Source organism: Grus americana, chromosome 33 (genome assembly GCF_028858705.1).
Source record: "Grus americana isolate bGruAme1 chromosome 33, bGruAme1.mat, whole genome shotgun sequence".
NCBI lineage: Eukaryota > Metazoa > Chordata > Aves > Gruiformes > Gruidae > Grus > Grus americana.
The window spans coordinates 1,186,774-1,207,599 of NC_072884.1; the positions used below are offsets into that span (position 1 = coordinate 1,186,774).

Below are 20,826 nucleotides of genomic sequence, written 5' to 3' on the forward strand. Positions count from 1 at the left end.
CAGGGGGACGCAATCTGTCCCCAACGTGGGACCACAAGGCCTCGCTCACAGCGTGAGGCAGCCGGCGCTTGCCAACTCTCGCCGCTTCCTTGCGCAGCCATTTGCCGGCAGCGGCCTCGTGGCCACGCTCTGCCTCTGAGCTGCCTGCAACCAAAACTGCCCCCCCCCCGCCTGCAAAAACGGGGGGGGGTACACACACCGGGAGGACCCCCCCCCCCTGAGATGGCCACCCACCCTGGTCACTGCAGTAACTTCAGCAGCTTCCAGGAGTCGCTGTGGCCAGTGCTGGCGGCACAATTCCCGCCGGCGCTGCTGGGTAACGGCATGGCCGTCTACCATTTGGCCACCCGCGAGCGCTCCTGGCACAGCGGCATCGTCTACTCCTTCCACCTGGCCGTCAGCGGGATGCTCTACTCCCTCTCGCTGCCGTTTCTGGCGGCGTATTACTATCCACCCAAGGATTGGCGCTACGGAGCGGTGCTGTGCAAGCTGGAACGGTTCCTTTTCAACTGCAACCTCTATGGCGGCATCTTCTTCGTCACCTGCATCAGCCTCAACCGCTACCTCGGAATCGTTTACCCGCTGCAGATTCACGGACGGCTACGACCGCGCCACGCCAAGGCGCTGAGCGCGGTCATTTGGGTGCTGGCCGCGGCGCTCTCGGCACCCACTTTTTTTTTTTCGGAGCTGCAAGAGGCGGAGGGTGTTATCGAGTGTTTGGGGAGCGCGGCGCCGCAACGGCTGCAAGAGTTTTATCCCTACAGCCTGCTGCTGGCCGGGCTGGGCTGCGGGCTGCCCTTCCTGCTCACCGCCTTCTGCTACGCCGCCATCATCCGCACCGTTTTCCGTAATCCTCACCTCAGCCAGACGGAAAAACGGAAGGTGGGAATGCTGGTGGGAGCGGGAGTAGCTCTCTATGCCTTTTCCTACCTGCCCTACCATATTTTCCGTAATCTCAATCTATGGCGTCGCCTGCTGCGACCGGGCACGGAGAATTGCGCCGTCTCCAGAGCCATCCACACCACCACTCAGGTCTGCAAGATCCTGGTTAACCTCAACATCTGCCTGCAACCGCTGCTCTACGCCGCCCTGGCTAAGAGCGTGCACAACTGCTGCGGTGCCAGCTGCGGCACCGGCACTGCCGCCGAGGAGCAGGCTGAGCGCGTGGAGCTGCAGCCGGCAACCTAGGAGCCCCCCGGGGTGGCCCAAGGCGGCTGGTACAGCCGCACAGGGCTCGGTGTGGCCCTCAGGCACGCGTTTCCCTCCTGGAAAGGGCGGCAGTAACATGGGAGGAGGGAGATTAAAACCGAAACGGCACACGCAGCCTCGTGTCACACCTTTTTTTGGTAGAGATCCCCCTTTTTCCTAGCTGAAAAGCTGGGGATGAGCCTAAAAACCCAGGATCGGCGGCGCCATGCCCTTCCCCGCGTCGCTGGCTTGGGTGCTGCCAGCCCTGCCATGTGCCGGGGACAAGTCGGGGGCAGCCGTGGCTCTGTCACGGGACGGCGCGGTGACAGGGACAGGGTGAACCCCCCCCTCCCACAGCTCAGATCGACACCTTGGTGCATACCAGACCACGCGTCTTTATTTAGAAGTGCCGACTGCTCTCGCCAGGAACCGGCGCCGCACCAGATTCAATTGGTGGAGGGTCTGTGGAGGAGGAAGAGTGTGGTAAGGAGAGGGGAGAGCGCGGTAAGGAGAGGGGGGTCCGGGCGCAGACCCCCAGCACCCGGCAGGGACAGACTGTGCACCACCGCTGCACCCCAAGCCTCCAAGCCACCCCCTGGCACTTACTTGGCCCATTCCACATTGAGGATCAAGTGGTCGTAGCCAAATCCGGAGACCCCAGCAATAGCCCGGGCCGCGTCCTCCCGGCGGTGGAAGCTGATGAAGGCAAAACCCTGGGGTGGGAGGGAAGCGAGAGGGTGAGAGGAAGCAGGGGGGTCTCCTCCCCAGCCCCCCTCAAGGGGAAAATCCCTCCGTGCCCACCTTGGACTGCCCGGTGGTCTTGTCCTTGGCTAAATAGATCCTGGAGATGGAGCCGAAGGGCCGGAACAGCTCCTGGAGATCAGTCTCACGCGTGTCCTCGGACAGGTTGGTAACACGGATGGTGGCATTGTCGTCAGCTGGGGAGGAAGGACGAGGAAGGTCAAGGCCCCTGGCGGGACTGCGGTCGGAGCCAGCACGCGCCGTACGTGACACCGCGGAGACCCGGCATCAAGCGCGTGAAGACAGGCCTCGACTTACCCCTGCGGTTGGGCTGCATGGACTCCCCGCGGCGGCTGGCTCCGTCTCTCAGGCTGGGGGGGACGTACTTGCCCGTCTTGCTCTGCTGAGCCTGCACCGGCTCCGGCTCTGAGGGCAGGAGAGGAGACAGGCAGGAGGTGAGACTGCCCGCAGGCAAACAGCGGCCCCCCACCATTGCCCCCCCCGTCTCAGGATAAAGGGGTGCCGTACCTCCAGGCAGCTTCTCCTTCTCGCCTGTGGACAGCCCCAACTGCTCGGCCAACTCCTTCTGCATCGGTCCCAAGGTGTCCTTGTAGGGACAGCGGGTAGTCCAGTGGTCACCTTTGCAGATACGGCACGAGACAATCTTCTGCCCCTTCAGCTTGTTCATGGGATCTTCCTCCTCCTGGCAGTTCAGGTCCTGGGGGACAAAGAGAATCCTGAGTCCCACGGGATCCACCACGAGCCTGGGAACGGCCTCACCGGGGGCTCCCCACAGGCCCGGGGGCTCCCCACTGTGCTCGACCCACCTCTTTGCTGGTGATGAAGGTCATGAAGACGTCATCGCTCACCGTGGTGGTGGCCACGTTCGGTCCAGGGGCATCGAACTCCGAGTTGCCAAATTTCTTCCAGTTCTGGGGAGAAAACGGAGGAGGAAAAAGGGGGGACCCCCCACTTGCATGGCACATCCCCGAGCGATCGCTGAACACAGAGCAGGAGCAGCCAGCGGGAAGGGAAATGATCCCCACCCAGGGGTCGTTGGGAGCTTGAGAAGGAATGGGCAGAAGCGGAGGGCTGGGAGACGAAGTGATTCCTGCTGGAGCGCAGCTTTCCCTCCCAGCAGAAGGAACGCTGTCCCCCCCTCGCCCTTCCCGCAGGAGACGCTCACCTTCCGACGGGCCACGGCCTTGGAGGCCTTCCTGGTTTCAATACGGAAGGTGCGGATGATCTGTAAAGGCGCAAAAGAACCGATCAGCGCAGGAGGAGGGACGGCACGAGCGTGGCAGACGTGCCTCCGCCACACGCGGGCCGAGTTTGGGGCTGCCTGAAGCAGCAGAGTCGAAATGGGGCTCCGACAGGATGTCCCTGCTGCCGGGCGCTGCCCGATCGTGCAGGCAGGGATCAGCCCCTGCGCCGGGGCAGAGCTGAGGGGTCTGGGGGGGGGAAGCCAAAACATCAACCCAGGACGCACTGCTCACCTTCACCTTGCGCCCATCCTCCTCCTCACGATACTCCGTGATGGTTTTGATGTTGCCGTTGATGAGCTCTTTCGGGGAGGGGAGCGGGCCTGCGAGGAGGGGGGACAGTGAGACAACGTCTGACATAGGGCGGGTGGCAGGAAAACAGCCCCCCCACCTCTCGCCCAGCTCTCACCTCCCTTCAGCAGCTCGGCCTCAGCACTCAGGCTGCCCCCCAGCACCCCTGGCAGGGGGATGTCCTTCAGCAGCTCGCTGGTGATGCATTTGTCTGCAGAAAGAGAAGGGGAAGAGTCACCCCCTCGCTTAGGGTGAGCCCGGCAGAGGGGGAAGGAGCCCCGTGCCCTGGCACAGCCTCTCCCTGCCCTGCTTTCTCCTCTGAGCATGAGAAAAGGGCAAAGAGCCAAGAAACCATAGCTGCTCCACCCCCCTGGGCTTCCTCAGCCCCTAAAATGGGTGGAATGAGGATGGTGAGAGGGGTCCTGCTCCCTGTTCCAGGTCAGGCACACACTGCTCACAAGGATCAGCCACGGAAAAGAGCCTAGGAGCCTGTTTTTAACCCCGGACAAAAAGTGGGCACGTCTCTGGGCTGTTTTAGGAACAGCAACTGCTCTTTTTCTCCAGAAAAAAATCTCAAGTTACCAGCAGGAGGAGCAACAGGAGAAAATGGGGGAGGGAACCGGCCTGGGGCAGGAGACACTCACCGTCTTCTCCACCCTCCTCTTCCACCTGGTCGGCCCAGCTGGGCTTGGAGCTGTGGAGAGAGCAGAGCCTTAAACCCGCTGCCCCCCGCCAGGCCGCCTGTCCCTTCGCTGGGGGACCCTGCTGCCCCCTTCACCCCCGGTCCCGGCCAGGCCGCCCTCCCCTCAGCCCCGGGCCCTGCCCTCCCCCCCGACGCTCCCCCCTCGCCGCTTCCGCCGCCCTCGGGCCCCAGCACCGGCGCCGCCCAGGCCCCTTTCCCTTCCCCTCACCCGCCAGAGCCGCAGCACCACCCGAAGCCCCCTCAGACCCCACACCGGGGTCCCACCGGCTGCCGCCGTGCCCCAGCCCCGCTCCCCCTGACGTTCTCCTCCCCTACGGCCCTGCTCCCTGGGCCGAGCCCAGGCCCAACGCCCGGTTCCCGTGACCTTCCCCTTCCCGGGCCCGTCCCGGTCTCCTCACTCGTAGTCGCCCGTCGGCATCGCGCTCCCACCTCCCTCACGTACAGCGACCGGAAGGAGGCGCCACACTTCCGGCGGCGCTGCGCCACTTCCGGCGTTAGACAAGCGGAAGGGGAGGGGCAGAGCGGGTCGCGTTGCATGGCGGGAACCGGTTGCCAGGCAACACCTCAGTGGCCCCCGCGGGGCCGAGGCCCACGCTAGGCCCGAAAAAAACCGGGGAGGTACAAGGCGTTTATAATTTATAGGAGAGATTTATTTGAAGAAATATTACAACATATAAAAACTACATAAAGTATCAATTCCCACTTGTACAAAGCGGCCTATTATTTTCAATACAATGCGGCGTAAAAACAGGGAGCGGGGCCCCAGGGCAGGGCCAGGACTGGGGGGTCCCACAGAGCTCTGCCAGGGGCCGGGGGGGGGTTCCCGGGGCGGTAGTGGAATTCGACCATCACAGACAGCGGCAGAGGGAAGCCGGGAGACAGACACGAGTGGGGCTGGGGGGGGGAGGAGGACAGGCCACAGGGGATCCCCACAGGCCGGGAATTTAAAAAAAAAAACAAAACCAAAACAAAACAAAAAAAAAAAAAAACCAAAAATCAAATAAAACAAACAAAAAAAGGGTTAAAATAAATCAGTGCATGTTTGGGAGTCCTGGTGCCAAAGGAGAGGCCGCGCATCAGTCGGCGGTTTCCATGGTCTCCATCTTCTCCAGGGCGCTGGTCTCTGGGGACAGAGGAGGGGGTGACACCACTATACCCCAACCCGGGGGAGCAGGATGGGCCCTGCGGCGCTCAGCCCCAAACCAGGACACCTCGAGGGAGGGCTGGGGCCAGGGACGGCGTATCCAACCCCTCCACCCGCAGCACAAGGCAGGGGAACGGCAGCATCTCTCAGCACAGGACCTACCCGCCATGTCTTCTCTCAACTTCGCCAACACACACGACTTGATCTCCAGCCCGATGGCTTTGGCTAGAGGAGGAGGCACTGCGTTACCGACCTGCGACAGAGGGAGGGTTAACGCTGAGCGCCGGCTCCGCCACGCCGCCGGCAAGGGGATGCCGCTGGTGAGGGGTTTGCCACTGACGAGCGGCTGGCACTCACCTGTCTGTGCTTGTCGAGGATGTTCCCGAAGAGGCGATAGGTATCAGGGAAGCCCTGGGAGCGGGCGCACTCCCTCACGCTCACCACCCGGTGCTGCTCCGGGTGCAGCACCCGACCCTATGGCAACAAATAAAACCGACGGTCGGAACCCGCAGCGGCCATTTGGCAATGCCTGCCCTTCCCGGCGGAGGGGAGGGATCCGGTGGCACCCACCTGCTTGCCCATGGGCTCAGGGTTGGTGACGGTGGTGCTGAAGAAGCCGTCCCACTCCAGACGGCCGTAAAGCCCGGCCCAGTGGTTGTGCCGGTTGCCGGTGTGGGGCAGGCACCAGGGGATGAGGGTGTTGAATTGCCGGTCCGCGGGGTCGCAGGGTTTGCCTAGGGAGATGGAGAAGGTGAAGAGGGGACGGAGAGGCAGCCACAGATGATTTTCGGGGAGCCAGCACCTACCTTCAACGCAGGAGCAGACCCCTCGTAATGCCCCGGAGCTGCTGCGGCCGTTTTTCTTCTCGTGGTGCGTGTACCGCAGCTTGCGCGTGGTCGTGCCGTCCGACAGCCGCACCTCGATGTTGGGCAGGTCGCGCCAATCGGAACCGGGGGCCAAGGGGATGTGTCTCATCCGGGCTGCGACCAAGGCACTCATGTCCTGCCAACAACAAGCCCACCGTCACCGTCGGCAGGGTAGGGGACGCAGAGGGACACCAGCCACCCCAAGAGCCCCGGTCCTCTCTCCAGGGAAGACTGAGAAAGAGGGACAGGTCCCTGCAGCTCCACCGGCCTCATCTTTGGTCAAATTAACCATGGAGGGCTTGGGGAAGGTCCCACTCTCCCTACCCCACATCCAACCTGCCCTTGACCCCCAGCTGTTTGGGTCTGGGGGGTCCGAATGCGGCCCGGGGTCCCCACGTTGAGACCCCAGCATCCACACCTTGCAGATATGGTCCCTGAGGATGGGCTGATACTGGGAACCCCGGATCTGCCGCTGGAACCAGGACTGGGGCTCCCCGTTGTAGGAGATCTCCAGGGCAGAGGCACCGTTCCTGATCTCCGGAAGGTCAGACATGGTGTCCCGCACTGTGATGGTGCGGAAGGGGCCGGAATACGTCCTGGGAGGAAGGAGGGAGCCATGAGTGGCCAATGCCTCGCCCTGCCCCTCGCTGGCCCCAGCACGGCTCCAAAGGCTCACCGGGTGATATTGCTAACGAACTTCTTGTCGTCCACCACGACGCTGAGCTGACAGGCACGGGGTGCAAACACGTGCAAGGGCTCAGGGAACATGGGCAGCTTCTCGCCGGGAGCCGCGGCAAGGACGATGGCTCTCCGCCGTGTCTGGGCCACACCGTACTGGCCAGCCTGGGAAAGAAGGGACAACTCCTGAAGGGGCTGGAGTTTCCCTGTCCAGTCCATGCCCTCAAAGAGCTGGGAACATCCCTCAAGCCACCAAGGGAAGCCAAGGAGCAGCTCAGACAAATGCTCAACGGTTCACGGCAGAGCCGGGTGAGAGGAGAAGGGTTTTCACCTCGTTAACTGTCTCAGGGTCACCCACCACCCTACCTGTAGGACCCCAAAGGTGCACTGGTAACCCATACGGACGAGGCAACGCAAGGTGAGCTTCAGCACCATGGAACGCTTGAAGGACACAAAGTTCCTGACGTTCTCCAGAAGGAAGAACCGCGGTCTGTAGTAGTCGCAGTAACTGCGAGGAGGGAGAGGGACACGGGAGCAAGGCCAGAGCAATGTTGGAGGCGGGGGTCCGTGCCTGTGCCCCAACAGCTCCTCGCTGCCTCCCCTGCTCACCTGAGGAAGGAGACCACCAGGGAGTTCTTGAACTTGGAGTAGGTGCGGGAGTTGAAGCGGTTCATGCCGCTGAAGCCCTGGCACGGGGGACCACCACACAGCATCTCCACATCCCCCTTCTGCGGCAGCTTCTGCCCCAGTGAGTTGGTCTTCTCACCAGACATGACCAGCTTCAGCAGGACGTTGCAATCCTCCGTGAAGACGGTAGTGCTGGGATTGTTCAGTCGGAAAGCCTGGGCGGCCGGTTCCCACATCTCGATGGCCCAGAGCGTCTCCGATACACCTGGGGAGACAAAGCGAAGGATTTTGAACCCCCGCGGAGGAGCAGAGCGCCGGCTCGTGCCAAATGCAACGGTCAGCTCGGAGGAACTACTCGTCGCCCCACCGCTGTCCCCGCTCTGCCGCTCACCTGCCTGGTGGAAGCCCTCGGACAGCCCTCCGCAGCCAGAGAAGACATCCAAGGTCCGCAGCTTGGGCAGTTTCAGCTCAACCGGCTCCTGCTCGCTTTGCTCGCAGCTCACCGACGACTTCCCTTTGCCTTTGCCTGCGAAGAGAGCACCGCTCACATCAAAAGGCAAAGTCATTTCCTCCTCTTAGTGCTTACAAGGCAAATTCTTCTCCCCCTCCTCCGCAGCAGCTAAAACATCAGCTTCAAGCACCTTTCTGCCCCTTAATTGTTTCACTGCCGCTGCCAGAATACGCCCTTGCATTTGGAAGGGAAGCCTCTTGTCTTTTCCCTCCCCTCCGCGCGATCCCTTTCCATCCAACGGCCCGTGGGGCGCGGGCAGAGGGTTTCTGGAGGGTCAGATGGGCGCAGCGATAACTCACGGGGCAGCTCCCCGTGTCGGGAGCAGGGTACAAACCCTACGCTACGAAGCGGCCAGCCCCTGGCAGAGGGTTGCCAAGTGAAAGGCTTTGAGATCTCTGCAGGACCAGGTGCTGTCTCTGCAAGGTTTAGTTCAAAGAAATTAGGTGCCTTAAAACCACACTGCTGCATCCTGCCAGAGCATCGGAGCAAGGAGGAGAGCACAGAAACATCTGGTCGGTCTTATCTCTGCTCGGCAGCACGTAACGGCAGACACGAACCGGTTCACCCACCCGAGACCTCTCCCCGCAAGCAGACTTACCTTTCCCTTTCCCCTTCCCCTTCCCTTTATTGCCAGAGCTCCGAGCGTGGTTGGGAGGATCTTCAAAGCTCTTGGTTTTTGCATTGTAAGCCTGGGGAAGAGAACGACTTCAGGACACTCGAACACAGCTTTTCTAGCTCAGAAACAGCCGAGGCATTGCCAACACCCCATTGGGGCTGCAAAACTGAAGGGCAGGACACAGGCACAGCGCCGGGGGCCGCAGAGGCTCCATCACCTCCCCCTCCATTGCCTCGGGGAGCCAGGGCAGCTGCCCGAGGGTCCAAATTTGTCCCCTCAGCTCCATAGGGAGCAACCGCTCCAGCCAGCTCCTGGTGACGCTCAGATCAAAGCTTCCTCTGCCTCTGAGACTTAGTTGCCAGGAGCCTGCAACGGGCTACAAATCCTCGCTCTGCACAACAGCTCCTCCATGCAAAACGCACCCGGAGAAACAGGACAGGCAGGGATCGATGCGCCTGCTCTGCTCAGTGCCTGGGGATGCAGCCATACCCCTCAAACCTCATCTTCCTCACCTCCAAGAAGTAGAAGCGGTCGAGCCCACCGGCGGAGTAGTCCTGGATGCTCTCCGTCAGGTCTTCCCCGTACACCACTGTGCAACGGCCCTGCACAGCGCGGAAATCAACCGTCGTTTCCTCATCGCTCCAGTACAGGAGGTTGATGTCCGCGTGGTAGCTGGCTTTCATGGACTTGTGCGTGTTTTCAGGTCTGCAGGGAAAAAGCACCTGGATCGGGGAAATGTTTTTGGCAAGATCCTCACACCCCAGTCCAGCCTCCGATGCTCGCGCCGCTCCGTCTCCCCAAAGAGAGGGTTTATTTCCTCCGGCTGCGCATGTTCGCTGGCACGGCCTGGGCGCAGCACCAAAGGGATGATTTGTTTCATACCAAATGGAGTTTTTTGGGGGGGGGGTTCTTGGAGGAGGGAGGGGGGGAATTGGCACCGGAGCTGGTAAGTGAATTTAAAGACAAAGAGATCTAAAGCGAGGAGCTGTTAGGCTCAAAACGCATGGGGTCTGAGCGTCAGCACGCTCCTCTCCCGCTGCCAAGGCTCTTCGCACACATCCCTCCGTGGTGTGAAGGAGATGAGTAAGGGCCTGCAAATGTTTGGGTAAACATCCACGCCCTGGGACGGTGCTGGTGGCGCGGCTCAGCACCGGGCCTGAGCCCAGACCAGCACGGCAGTCAGCCCCTTCGAGCAGTGCCGATGCACCTGACTGTGGCACGACCTCGAGCCGACGGCGCAGAGCTTCTCCCAGCACCCACGATCTCGGGAGAACCCTGCAGCCCCCTTGGGGGGCTCTGCACCCCTATAACGCAGACCCCGGCAGCGCTCTTCACCTGTAAAACTTGCAGATGCGCAGCTTGATGTCGGCCTCGTTGGGTTTGCCGTTGCTGCGGATGTTGCAGAAGATCTCTTTGATGCGGCCCACGCGGTAAGGGTCGGGGGCATCCAGGTTGCTGCCCTTGATGTACTCCGAGTACTTGCGGTAGTGCTCCGGGTACAGTTCCTCATCCACCGCCTCCTTTTTGGGGCGCTTGGCTGGGCTAGCGGGTTTCATGCTGGGGAGAAGGGGAGAGAAGGAGGTTGGGGTATCCCTTTCCCCCAAAAAAACCCTAGCAGCACAGAGAACCCTCCTCCCACGTCGCTGCCTAGCCTGCCTGCTTCCTCCTCCTCTTCTGCTCTCCTTGGCAGGCACCAAACCTCCTGGTCCGCAGCACGGGCATTTTACAGCCAGACCATCCCGTAACCGCGCGCGGTGCAAACCAAGGTGCCGACCGGTTGCTGCCCCAGCCCTCTCCCCGAAGAGGTTTGCCATTTCTCCTCCCGTAATTACGGGCAGCAGGCAGGGGCGTGTTTCACCTTTCATCTACCCAGGCTCGCTCTTTGCAAGAAAAAGCAACGCGCGAAAGGATTCCGATTCATCTGCCAGAACGCGGCAGTTCAGCGATCGGGATTGTCTGATCAGAGAAAGGTTGCTCCGTTTAATCACAGGAGGTGAAATTTGGGTTACAGACACCTTTATTTTTAAGCTAAGCTTTTGGAAATTAGCGTAATAACCGTTTCGTTTGCAGGTGGGATTCACTGCCCCGACACTATCTCCTCTGCTACCAAAAGCCTGACCGAAGAGCATCTGAGAAGCTCTTACAGCCCCCTGCAAGCACCAACCTGAAGGAAAAGGCTTCTGGCAGGAGGTAGACGCCATCTCCCACCCTGTACTGTACTCCGTTCTTGGTGGCCATGGCGTAGAACATCTTCCCGTCCCCTTCCTCCAGGGGCTCAGCCACTTTGGGTATCTCCTTGTGCCTTACCTCGTCCAGGCGCGTGCAGCTCATGCAGAACCTGCAGGAAGGCGGACAGGACCCTGCCGAGGCCGGCTGCGGTGCTGCCGGGAGCTGAGAGGCTCCTGCTGCTCGTTTTGAGCAGAGCAGATCCCGAGAGAGATCCTGCGCACGCTCACTTGTATTTGTTGTCTTCCGTGGGCTGAGTTTTCGGTGGGGATTCAAACCGAGCGTACTCCTGGTCGTACCACATCTGATAGAAGTAAGTTCTCCCATCGTCTTCCACCATCTTGATCTCCATGTCCAGCCCGCCCTGCTAGGAGAGAGGTGTTCACAGGGATCGGTGCCGCTGCCCGTGCCGTGCCTGGCCCAGCCGGCCGGGGTTTGCAGGGCTGTCACCCACCTCCATGGACCAATTCTCCGATGGCGCCTTGTAGATCACTTTGACTTTGCCGTGGATGTAGGAGAGCTGCATGTCCTCGCACTCGTCCACCAAGAAGAGCTCCAGGGGGTCAGAGGTGGCCCCCAGGACGGTGTCGGAGCCCGGGCAGAACCAGTGCGCGTGGAACATCTGGCCACTGCTGTCCTCCCACATGGCTGTCACCCTGAGGGGGAAGGAGCCAGGGTTACGGGGCGCCGAGAAAAGGGCTGAGCTGCTCTGAGCCTTGCCAGAGCTGGAGAGTCCTCAAACGGCAGCACGGCCAAGCAATTAGGGTTCTCTAATTGGGAACGTCAGCTCTCCCCACAAACGTCCACCCCAGCAGGAGCAGAGACTCGTCCTCTTCAGCACCACGGCACCGACCTGGCGAGGTAGAGGGGCTTGGTGGGATCGTCGGGGCTGACGGAGACACAGTCTCCCACCTCCAGGGTCTCCGAGTCAATGCAGACCCTCTGGTAGTAGTCCTTCTTCCCATCGCTCTACAGAAGCAGGGGGACAGCGGGGAGCACGGTTAAATCCCCTCGCCGGCGAGCGACGCAGCCCCCTTCACAGCCCAAACACCCACCCCAGCGGGGTCCTGCCCAGCCTCACCTTGATGGGCTCCCCCACCCAGGAGATACGGCTCTTGTTCTGCTTCTTCTTCCTCCCCTGCAGCATCTTCTTGGGCGATGGCATCTCGGGGATGTTGTCATCCACCTCCTCATCCTCATCGGCTTCCCGGACAGCCAGGTTGGGACACCTGGGGACACAGGGACCGTCATTGCAGCAGGGCACGGTGCGGGAACCACGTCCCCTCCCTCCGGAGGTGGACAGGACTTTGGCAGGAGACATTGCTGCCAGGGGGAGACGCACCTCCTCTGCAAACAAGCCTGCTTACTCCGTCCGCTGCCCCCAAACTTCACCATGTTCTGGCAAGCTTTGCACTTCCCACACTCGGGCTGCTGGCAGACCTGGAGAAGGGAGAGGGGACAGGCTGAGCACGGGCAGACACAGCGGAGACGCCCCAGGCAGGAGGGACAGGGACCGAGGGGAGCTCGGTGGCCTTGGGGAATCGATCTCCTGCCCCAAGGGAGCGACCCCAGAAGGGGCCATTCAGGCAGGACGGAGGGGACAAAGACCAGGTCACTTCGGCTCCACGCCAGCCCCCCCCCGTTACCTCGCAGACGCCGCAGCGCCGGCGCTTCATGGCGTTCTCCTTGTCATCTTCCTTCTCGTCCTTCTCGATCTGCTCCGAGAAGAAGGTGTCGAAGATGAGGTACACCAGCTTGGTGGTGGTGGCTTTGGTGGGACCCTTGTCCTTGTCTATTTTGGTGGGGTGCCGGATGGCCTGCCGCCTGACGGCTCGCCTGCGACCAAGGTGAGAGCGGTGAGAGGGGACTCTGTGCCTCGTATCGCTGACGGCTACAGCCACAACAAACAGCCAGGCATCCAAGGAGGGTCCCCAGGGCACCCAAGGGCCGAGGACCACGGTGGGATCCCCTAACAGGCCTCCAGGCACGTGCTGCGGCTGGCAGGGGGTCCCAAAGGGACGCTACAGCAGGACAAAGAGCAAAGCCAGGCTCTGGGGACCCAGCCCAGTTCCCTTCCTCCCTCGGGGGAGTGCTAGGCAGAGGGTTTCCCCACTTTGGGGAGGATTTCCGCTCTCATTTCCCAGTGCCGCTCGTGCCACTGAGCCTAAACCTTCAGGTCATCCCAGCTGGGAACAAGCAAAAGGATTTTCATGGATGGATCCCCAACCCGCCGGGCTCCTCCTGGGATGCTGCAAAGCCAAGTGCCCCCCCAAAGAGAGCATCTACGTGGGGAGATGGGGCTCACCTCTTCCCCAGGGTGACTCCAGCCAGCTTGATCAAGTCCCTCATGCAGGGCGTGATGAGGACGGGGGGTTCGTCGCTGTCCCCAGCTTCGTCGTAGCTTTCTACCTGTTCCACCACGAACTGGGCGTGCCGCAGGAGCGAGTCCTCTGTGAAGCGGTTGAAGTTCAGCCCCGCGGGAGGTACGGTGGTCTGCGAGGAGGGGGTGGTTAGGGAAAGGGTGACAAAGCAACACCCACCCCCGGATACCGCCGCCATCGGATTTTCACCTCGATTTTGTTGAGCAGATCCTCGTAGCTGACGTCGCGGTTGTTCTGCAGGAACTCGACGACAATTTTACTCATGTAGATCTTTTCTTGCATGAGGGCGAAGATGGGAGCATACTCCTCGCTGGGCTCCATCAGGATGTAATCCGCAAAGGCTGCGGCGGAGAGATCGCGGCGGGCGGTTAAATACCGGGGAATTTAGCGGTGTTTAAGGACGAGCTAGGACTGCGGCAAGCGGGTCCTGGGGAGGGAAAGACCAGCCCGTCCACGCTGCTACAGCACCAAGACCTAAGCGTGCGGGGAAGCTCTACCACGAGCTGGGACCCACGGTCACTCAGCTATCACCACCAAAGCGAGGGGGGGAGTGGGGACGTGAGCTGGGGCACACTATCCACGCGCTAGCCTTTTGGTTTTGCTGTTACCTAATTAGAAAGCAAAGACAATCCAGGATTTGGGGTTTGTTTTTTTTTTTTTTTCCTGTCACTACAAACTCCATTTGCTGATGCACAGGAGAGTTAAGTCCTCCTCTGGTATCACCGGGTTATTGGAAGGGTTCCTTGCAGAAATGGTGAAGGGAAAAAGCTTTTAAACCCTCAAATATCAGCTTCTTCCCCCAATTTGACTAGAGAGTGAAAAAGCCCGCTGGGACACAGAGCCAAGGGCTGGCTGGGCCTGGGCATTCCTCCAAGAACTTTCTCAACACAAACCTGTCCGAAAAGCCCGCGAGAAAGCAACAGAGCCCTGAAACGGTGGCCAAGAGGTCAAAAGCGAAGAGAAAACTCCCTGCGAAAGAGACCCTGACCCGTCCCCGGGAGCTTCCCGCAGAGGAGGGAGCAGAGGACGGATCCTGCCAGGGAAAGGCTGGCCGGGAGGCTCCCCCCTCCAGCCACCTTGCTTGTCCCAGCCCCAAAAGCTTCACGCAGGGTGCTGCTGGCAGCTGCGAGCTCAGCAAGAGGTTTTATATCCATTTAACATAAGCCTGGATGCCGCCGAGCTAAATAAACCCAGACCCGAGCTTCAGCGCGGTCCTCCACCTTGCCGCGTGCTCGCTGGTGCAAGTTCCCAGCAGCAGCGAAGTCCACGAACCCAAATAAAGTTCGTTCGCCAGCCAGACGCGCAGCGGAGACGTAAATCCCACGCCAGGCGCGCTCCCCAAGCCCAACCTCCCCCCGTCCTCGCTCACCCACCTGTGGTGAAGCCGATCAAAGCCTTCTCCCCTCCATCGAACCCCGTGATCCACCAGGCGTTTATGGGTCCCAACTTCTTGGCTCTCACCCCACCTGAAAGCGAGAAAACACAAATTTCAGTCTCCGTGGGTGACAAAGTGCCACCTGGATCCAGTTTCATTTTGCAAGTGGCATTGAGCTGAAATTTAAAGTGACAAATCAACCGTCCCCGCAGCCCTCGAGGCTCCTCCACGTCCGACTCACCGTCCAGACACGGGTTATCATCATAGATGGGCTTCACGGCGCCGCTGAAATACAACTCGATGTTCCTCTCTATCAGGCCGGTGTCAAAGGGGCACAAGTGACCTCGCTTGTCGTAGACGCTGGCAAGGGACAGAGGTTGTAGTTTGCTGCGTTGTCCCACGGGGTTTGCGGATTCAGCAGGTTTTTATAGCCTGCGTTCCCCGCAGCTCACCTGAAAGAGGTGACTTTGTGCTGCGGCAGGTCCTCGTAGCTCTCAAAGCCGTCTTCGTTAGCGTCAAAGAGGGACAAGCGTTCATCCGTCAGCATTTCCGGCTCCTCCAGCTGAGCGAGGGGGAGAGGACATTTAACGAGCGTTCCCGTTAACGTGACAGCTCTCCCCGGACCCAGAGAAGGAACATTATTAAATCCCTTACGGCATCATCAGGATCCCCTTGGAAGAATTTGAGGTCGGGATCATCGAGGTACTGCCTGCAGTCGATGCACTTGGGAGGGGTGGTCTGCAAGACAGCGGAGACGTCATCGGTTTTTCTCTCCCCCCCACCTCCGTGAACTTCAGCCCACGATCAGGCTCAAACCTTTTTCCCCAAACGGTCCCGTTCGTTAGCACGACCCTCGTTTTTAAAGCATCCAGGCAGCAAAACAGCGGCCGCTGCCCTCGCCTTGAAAGCGGCCCAAGCTCACACAGGCTGTGCTGCTCCCCACCTTGCTGGGGGGGTTGATTTTTTTAGCGGCTGCATGGGTTGGAAATGGCTTTATTTTTCCCTTAGGGAAATCTAGCCGCTTTTTGGAAGAGCTAAAAGAATTTTAAAAGTCCCCAAAATGCTGAAACGGAGGAAAAGGAACTTACTTTAGCAGGTGGTGTAGTTTTAACCTGAGTAATTTCATCTTTTATATCCAACCTGGGTACAGGAAAATACAAAGGGATGAGGACACAGAGCAGCGTCATGTCGTCATTCTCCCCGCGCTAACGAGGCCACGGCGGAGGGAAACGGGCACCGACAGTTACTGGCCCAAAACGGGGAACGCTCTCCTTCCTCCTTACCCTTCTTTGGTTTCGATTTTAATCCTTTTCTCATCTTGTTCCTTGAGGGAGAAACGAAGGGGCGTAAGGGGAGGCTGGAGAGCACCGTGCCCCCCAGGACAACTCGACTGGGCAAAGCAGCCGGCCAAAACCTCAGCCGGCACCGGCACACACCTTCTCGTCCAGCTCCTCTTCCTCCTTCTCCACGCTCATCGCCTCCTGCTTCACTTCCCTGTTCACCTCCTCCGATTTCCGTTTGTTAGACCTGCCGGTTTTAAAACGGAACGGATCAATCCGAGGGTCCGACGCCACCAGGGCTTGGCGGGGGGGGACACACGAGGGGCTCTCCCGGCACCGACAGGAGCGGGATTCCCCAGGGAAGCGCCCGGCAGGTCCCCAAGGCCGCTCCTGTTGGGAACCCCAAGTTTTGGGATCGAACCCATCAGCCCTGGATGGCGGAGAGAGGAAGAAGAGGGTGAAGGCTCCTGGGGGACGCGGTAAAGGAGGCGCCAGCCCCGTCGCCGTACTGACCCTTTGGAGAACATGCCCAGGATGGTCGGCTGCCGGCCGGAGCTGCGAGTGACCCGGGAACTGGCGAGAGACTCTGTTAGGAAGCCGGCAAGGGACTGCGTTAGTGGGGGGGGGGGTGTCCCCATGGTTAACGGCCCTTCCCCTCCCGCAACACCCCACTGGGGTGGGACTGGGACCACCACGGGCGACAGCACCCCTCGCCCTGCACCCCGTCATCCCAGAGCAAGGCGAGGAGACCCCAAAACCCTTCCCGGGGTGGGGATCTCTGCTCTCAATCCCTCCAGGAACCACCGTGCTTCCGCTTGGTGTTTAACCGTAATAAATTATTTAGTTTAAGCGTGTTGGGAAAGAGGATGGGAAACCAAGCCGCTCCCGGTGCCACCGTTACTTTTGCTTTCCCCGTTGGATCGGCTCCTCCTGGCCTTGCGTGCCCGCAGCGTGGGAACCGACGAAGAGGAGGAGGAAGAGGCGGCTGCTTCCTCCATCTCCATTGCGCTGTCTTCTTCCCCATCGGGTCCTGCTCGCTCCGAGTCCTCGTCGCTCCCGTAGGCGCCGTTTTTGGAGCATCCGTTGGAAGCCTGCAGCAACGGCACCGCGTCCCCATTCTCTGCCGAGAGCTCTTGGTGGAGCAGGGCTTTCACCTTGGCCAGGTATCTCTCCTGGGAGAGAAGAGCATCGATTAAACCACCCGGCTCCGGTGAGCCGCGCCGTCAAAGAGCCAAAAAAAACCCAGGGTCTCACCTCCGACAGCTCCTCGCAGCGGAGTTTGGCTTCCAACTCGCTCAACTGGTTCTGGACATCGGCTTGGAGGAAGCCATGGATGAGGCTCAGCTTCTCCTTGACGCACTCCTGCGGGGACAGAGGGGACGGCGTGGAGCAGGCGGCGGTGACGTTCCCCGCGAGGCTCGGCGGAACAACGTCTCCGTAGGTGGCCGGGCTGAGCCGAACCGCCTGTCGCTCCGAATCCGGGCGCCGCTCACCCAGCTCACGGGGACCCTCCTGATATGAGGTGACGGCGGTTTCCATATGACAACGGACAGCGCCGACACCGGGACTACGACCTCACCGGGTCCAGGGAGCTGGGCCAGCAAGGGAGACACGGGGGTCTCACTCGGCCAGCCCGCTGCGCTGTCCCCGTCCCCCCCCACCCCACCCCGGGGGGGGGGCTCCGGACTCCCCCCATCCTCACAACACCGCGGCGGCAGAGAAACAAGAGGCTCGGGAGCGCCGATGAATCGCAGTTCCCTGCTCGGCATCAGAGTCACGTCTGCGCCGAGCATCCAGGAGCCGGCTGCGGAGCCCCGCCGATTCCCACCGCTGCAAGCCGGAGCGTCCCGAGCCTGACGGCGGCGCCCGGCGGCGCCCGACGCGGGACCAGCGATGACGACACGGGATGGCGGAGCCCAAACCGGCGCCAGGGACACTCACCTTCTCGCTCAGGCTGTCTTCATCCCTCTCCAAGTCCTGCAGCCTGCAAGAGAAGAGCGCTGGGGGTCAGACCACGCTCTGCTGACGGGCAACGAGGTTACGGGGGGCACGCCGACGGGCAGGGGCGACCAGGACAGACCCCCAAAATCGCCTCAACGGCTCCAGAAACGGCACCTGGCAAAGGAGCGGCCCGGGCTGTGACCGCAAAGTGGGGCCGAACTCCCTTGGAGCAAGAGGGATGCTCGGCTCCCAGGCAGGGAATAAAGGGGGGCTGGGGAAGGGATGCCGGTGCCCAGGGGACCCCCCAAGGGAGCGGCAGGGGCTCGTTGCCCACCCGTGCCCTACCCCTGTGTGGAGACGGCAAAAAAACACGGGGGAGAAGCCACGTGTCGTCTTCCCACAGCGCCAGCGGCACAAAGCGGCGACGGAGGGTGGGGGGAAGCGGCTGGCGCTGCCCCTGCGCGGCGGGGACAGCCCCCAGCCCCACGGCGAGGGGACGGCGAGGAGAAAACCCCGTCCCCGCCGCCACTGCCGGGGGCTTGGCACGACCACAGCGCTCCCCCCACGGCTCACCGCGGCTCTCCCGCCCAAACGGAGAGCCCGTCTGCCGGACCGGGGCCATGCGGCCACCCCCCAGGAGCGCTTCCGCCTGCCGGGACACGGGATGGGACCTCTCCGGTGCTGCCGGCATGTCCGGCACCGGCTCCATTCGCTCCCGTCTCACCTCCGGCCGCCCGGTTTTTTGGCTTCCTGCCCCCACGCCGCCACTGCTTCCTTCGAACCGGGGCAAGCAGGGAGGTCGAGGGGGTCCCCACCGCCACCCCCCCCAAAAACCAGGAGGGCGATAAATCCCATCCCGTCACCGGCACCTGGATTTGAGGACGGCCATGCAGCCGGCGCTCCGGCGGATACCAACGGCGGACAGGGAAAGGTCGGGGCGCGCCAAGGCTGTGCCGCGCGGCCGCCGCACCGGAAGAGGGGTAGCCAAACCAGAGAACGGCTTGGCAGCAGCCGGCGAGCGCGGGCTCCCCCCTTCCCGCCGGCCAGGGGATGCCGGGAGCCGAGCGGAAGGGACAATAGCCGGCGGGGAATACGGCGCAGGAAACGCCAACCCCTCCATGTGTCCTCCCCGCTGCCGGCGGCGGGGGCGAGAGCCGGTGGGGGGGACACTGAGACTGTGCCGGATCCCTCCGGAGCGAGGAGGGCGACGGCTGGAAACCCCCTGTCCCAGGGGAAGGAAATGTCCCCGCTGCGCCCCGCTTCCGTGCCCCTCCAGGAAGGGATTTCCGTGCCCCTCACCCTGCAGAAAGGTGGGGGGCCACCCAGGGTCCCCCCCACCCCAGCCAGGCGCACCTTCGCTCCCTGCTCCGAGCGGCAGCGTGGGGACAAAGCTGCGTGGGGACAAGGCCGGGTGTCCCCACCGCCACGTGGGGCCCGGCTGTGGGGCAGGAGCACCCTGACGGCCCCCCCCAGGGTGCCCCCCACACACAGCTGGGGGTCAGGGCTGCCCCGTGGGGCAGAGGGGCTGCGGGGACCCCCGGTGTGGTGCGTTGCCGAGCCATGGTGGGGCTCAGCAGGGTGCTGGGGGATCTGGGGGGCCACGGGGTGCAGTGCTGGGGGGCAAGGTGAGCATGAGGGGGGGTCAAGGGGGTGCTGAGGGTCAGGGCAGTGCTGGGGGGCCCATGCGATGCACGGGGGGCCAGTGCACGGCACTGGGGGTGTCAGGGTAGTGCTGGGGGGGGGCAGCACGCTGCCCAGGGGGGTCCATGCGATAGGTGGGGGAGCAGGACACTGCACAGGGGGGTCAACACAGTGTTGGGGGGTCAGCGCAAAGCGTAGGGAAGAGCGGGGGTCTGCACAGCACGGGGCTGGGGGGCTCAGCACACTGCACTGGGGGTGTCAAGCAGCACTGGGGGGTCCACGCGACGCAGGACGCCGCACTGTGGGGGTCAAGGCGGTGTTGGGGGTCAGTGCAAGGTGTGGGGAAGAGCGGGGCTCTGCGCGGCGCAGGGCTGGGGGGTCAGCGCTCTGCACTGGGGGTGTCAAGCGGCACTGGGGGGTGTCAGGTGGGGGGGGGTGGGTGTCAGCGCAGCGCCGAGGGTCCGGGCTGTGCAGCGGGGTGCAGCGCACCGGTACTGGGGGGGGGCGGGGACGGGGACACCCCACGTTGCACGACATTGCAAAGCGGGGAGGGGTGCAGCGCTGGGCTCCCCACACCTCGGGGGTGGCAGGAGCGGGGGGGTGCGGGGTGGGGGGGTGGCAGGGCCGTGCCGGGCCGTGCCGTGCCGTGCCGGGGGAGCGGGCTGTCAGCGCAGCACCGGGCTCCCCGCTCTGCCGGGGGGGGGGGGGGGGTGGTGGTGGGGAGCTCGGGGCAGCGCAATGCAACGCAATGCAATGCCGGGGGGGGGGGGGTCAGAGCAACGCGGTGCAACACCGGGGGGGCTGTCAGCGCGATAGCGGGGGGCTGTCAGCGCGATACCGGGAGTTGCAGCGCCGAGCCGAGCCGAGCCGTGCCGGGGGGGTGTCAGCGCAGCGCAGGTGGCAGCCGGGCACCGCCGGGCCCGGGCGGGGGAAGAACGGGGCGCTGCCAGGGCCGGGGACTCACCGTCGGCGCAGCTCGGCGGGCAGCGGGGCCGGGGGCAGCGGGGCGGCCCGGGCCGGCATCGGGGCGGCGGCGGCGGCGGGAGCGGCGGGGCCGGGCGGCGGATTCGCGCCGAAACCAGCGGCGGGGGCGGGGCGGCGCCGGGCGAGACCATGGCGGAGGGGGGGAGCGGAGGGGGAGGGCGGGAGATACCATTCCGCCCGGGGGGGGGGGGGGGAACACAGACCAACCCCGGGAGGGGGGGGAGGAAAGAGGCCCCTCCCGGGGGCGGGCGGAGCGGGGACACACACACACATACCCCGGGCCGAGGGGGGGCTGCGGGCCCGGGCCGGCGGGGCGGTACCTGTCCGGGGGCGGCCGGAACGGGGCGGCCCGGGGAGACGCGGCCCGGAGG

General features: G+C 62.7%; 3 protein-coding genes across 11 annotated transcripts; 1 reads left to right on the forward strand and 2 right to left on the reverse strand.

Moving 5' to 3' along the window:
• Positions 1–210: 210 nt before the first annotated feature.
• On the forward strand, positions 211–1,310 carry P2RY11 (purinergic receptor P2Y11). Its single transcript, XM_054807785.1, has one exon. The coding sequence runs from the start codon at positions 223–225 to the stop codon at positions 1,186–1,188; it is 966 nt and encodes a 321-aa protein (XP_054663760.1). The 5' UTR covers positions 211–222; the 3' UTR covers positions 1,189–1,310.
• A 253-nt stretch (positions 1,311–1,563) lies between these two features.
• On the reverse strand, positions 1,564–4,670 carry EIF3G (eukaryotic translation initiation factor 3 subunit G). The gene is made up of 11 exons (XM_054807833.1): positions 4,584–4,670; positions 4,127–4,176; positions 3,601–3,693; positions 3,426–3,514; positions 3,116–3,175; positions 2,757–2,861; positions 2,458–2,647; positions 2,248–2,355; positions 1,990–2,126; positions 1,795–1,901; positions 1,564–1,650 (listed from the first exon to the last, which is right to left on the reverse strand). The coding sequence occupies exons 1-11, from the start codon at positions 4,601–4,603 to the stop codon at positions 1,635–1,637; spliced, it is 975 nt and encodes a 324-aa protein (XP_054663808.1). The 5' UTR covers positions 4,604–4,670; the 3' UTR covers positions 1,564–1,634.
• Positions 4,671–4,813: 143 nt separating this feature from the next.
• On the reverse strand, positions 4,814–20,560 carry DNMT1 (DNA methyltransferase 1). Of its 9 annotated transcripts, none has more exons than XM_054808010.1 (35): positions 20,436–20,560; positions 17,831–17,873; positions 17,383–17,481; positions 17,144–17,251; positions 16,791–17,061; positions 16,403–16,475; positions 16,046–16,136; positions 15,893–15,933; positions 15,698–15,749; positions 15,264–15,347; positions 15,062–15,171; positions 14,851–14,969; positions 14,608–14,700; positions 13,424–13,575; positions 13,159–13,346; positions 12,500–12,689; positions 12,196–12,293; positions 11,935–12,082; positions 11,707–11,822; positions 11,308–11,509; positions 11,084–11,220; positions 10,792–10,965; positions 9,963–10,184; positions 9,140–9,332; positions 8,610–8,700; positions 7,892–8,026; positions 7,483–7,765; positions 7,240–7,381; positions 6,872–7,038; positions 6,614–6,791; positions 6,136–6,331; positions 5,900–6,063; positions 5,687–5,803; positions 5,492–5,554; positions 4,814–5,308 (listed from the first exon to the last, which is right to left on the reverse strand). In XM_054808010.1, the coding sequence occupies exons 1-34, from the start codon at positions 20,492–20,494 to the stop codon at positions 5,507–5,509; spliced, it is 4,584 nt and encodes a 1,527-aa protein (XP_054663985.1). In that variant the 5' UTR covers positions 20,495–20,560; the 3' UTR covers positions 4,814–5,308; positions 5,492–5,506. The 9 variants fall into 9 exon arrangements, with proteins under 9 accessions (XP_054663985.1, XP_054663982.1, XP_054663988.1 ...); XM_054808007.1 differs by having other exon boundaries at positions 5,492–5,582; XM_054808013.1 differs by lacking the exon at positions 17,383–17,481 and having other exon boundaries at positions 5,492–5,582; positions 11,084–11,217.
• Between the last annotated feature and the right edge of the window lie 266 nt (positions 20,561–20,826).

Coding starts and splice junctions, on each gene's coding strand:
- P2RY11 (XM_054807785.1), top strand. CDS start 223: ATGGCCACCCACCCTGGTCACTGCAGTAACTTCAGCAGCTTCCAGGAG.
- EIF3G (XM_054807833.1), bottom strand. CDS start 4,603: ATGCCGACGGGCGACTACGA. Junction 3,515..3,600: donor GGCCGAGCTGCTGAAGGGAG/GTGAGAGCTGGG, acceptor CCCTCCTCGCAG/GCCCGCTCCCCTCCCCGAAA. Junction 3,176..3,425: donor AGGATGGGCGCAAGGTGAAG/GTGAGCAGTGCG, acceptor GCGCCTTTACAG/ATCATCCGCACCTTCCGTAT.
- DNMT1 (XM_054808005.1), bottom strand. CDS start 20,494: ATGCCGGCCCGGGCCGCCCCGCTGCCCCCGGCCCCGCTGCCCGCCGAG. Junction 15,750..15,892: donor AAAATCGAAACCAAAGAAGG/GTAAGGAGGAAG, acceptor TCCTGTACCCAG/GTTGGATATAAAAGATGAAA. Junction 5,804..5,899: donor CTGAGCCCATGGGCAAGCAG/GTGGGTGCCACC, acceptor TTGTTGCCATAG/GGTCGGGTGCTGCACCCGGA.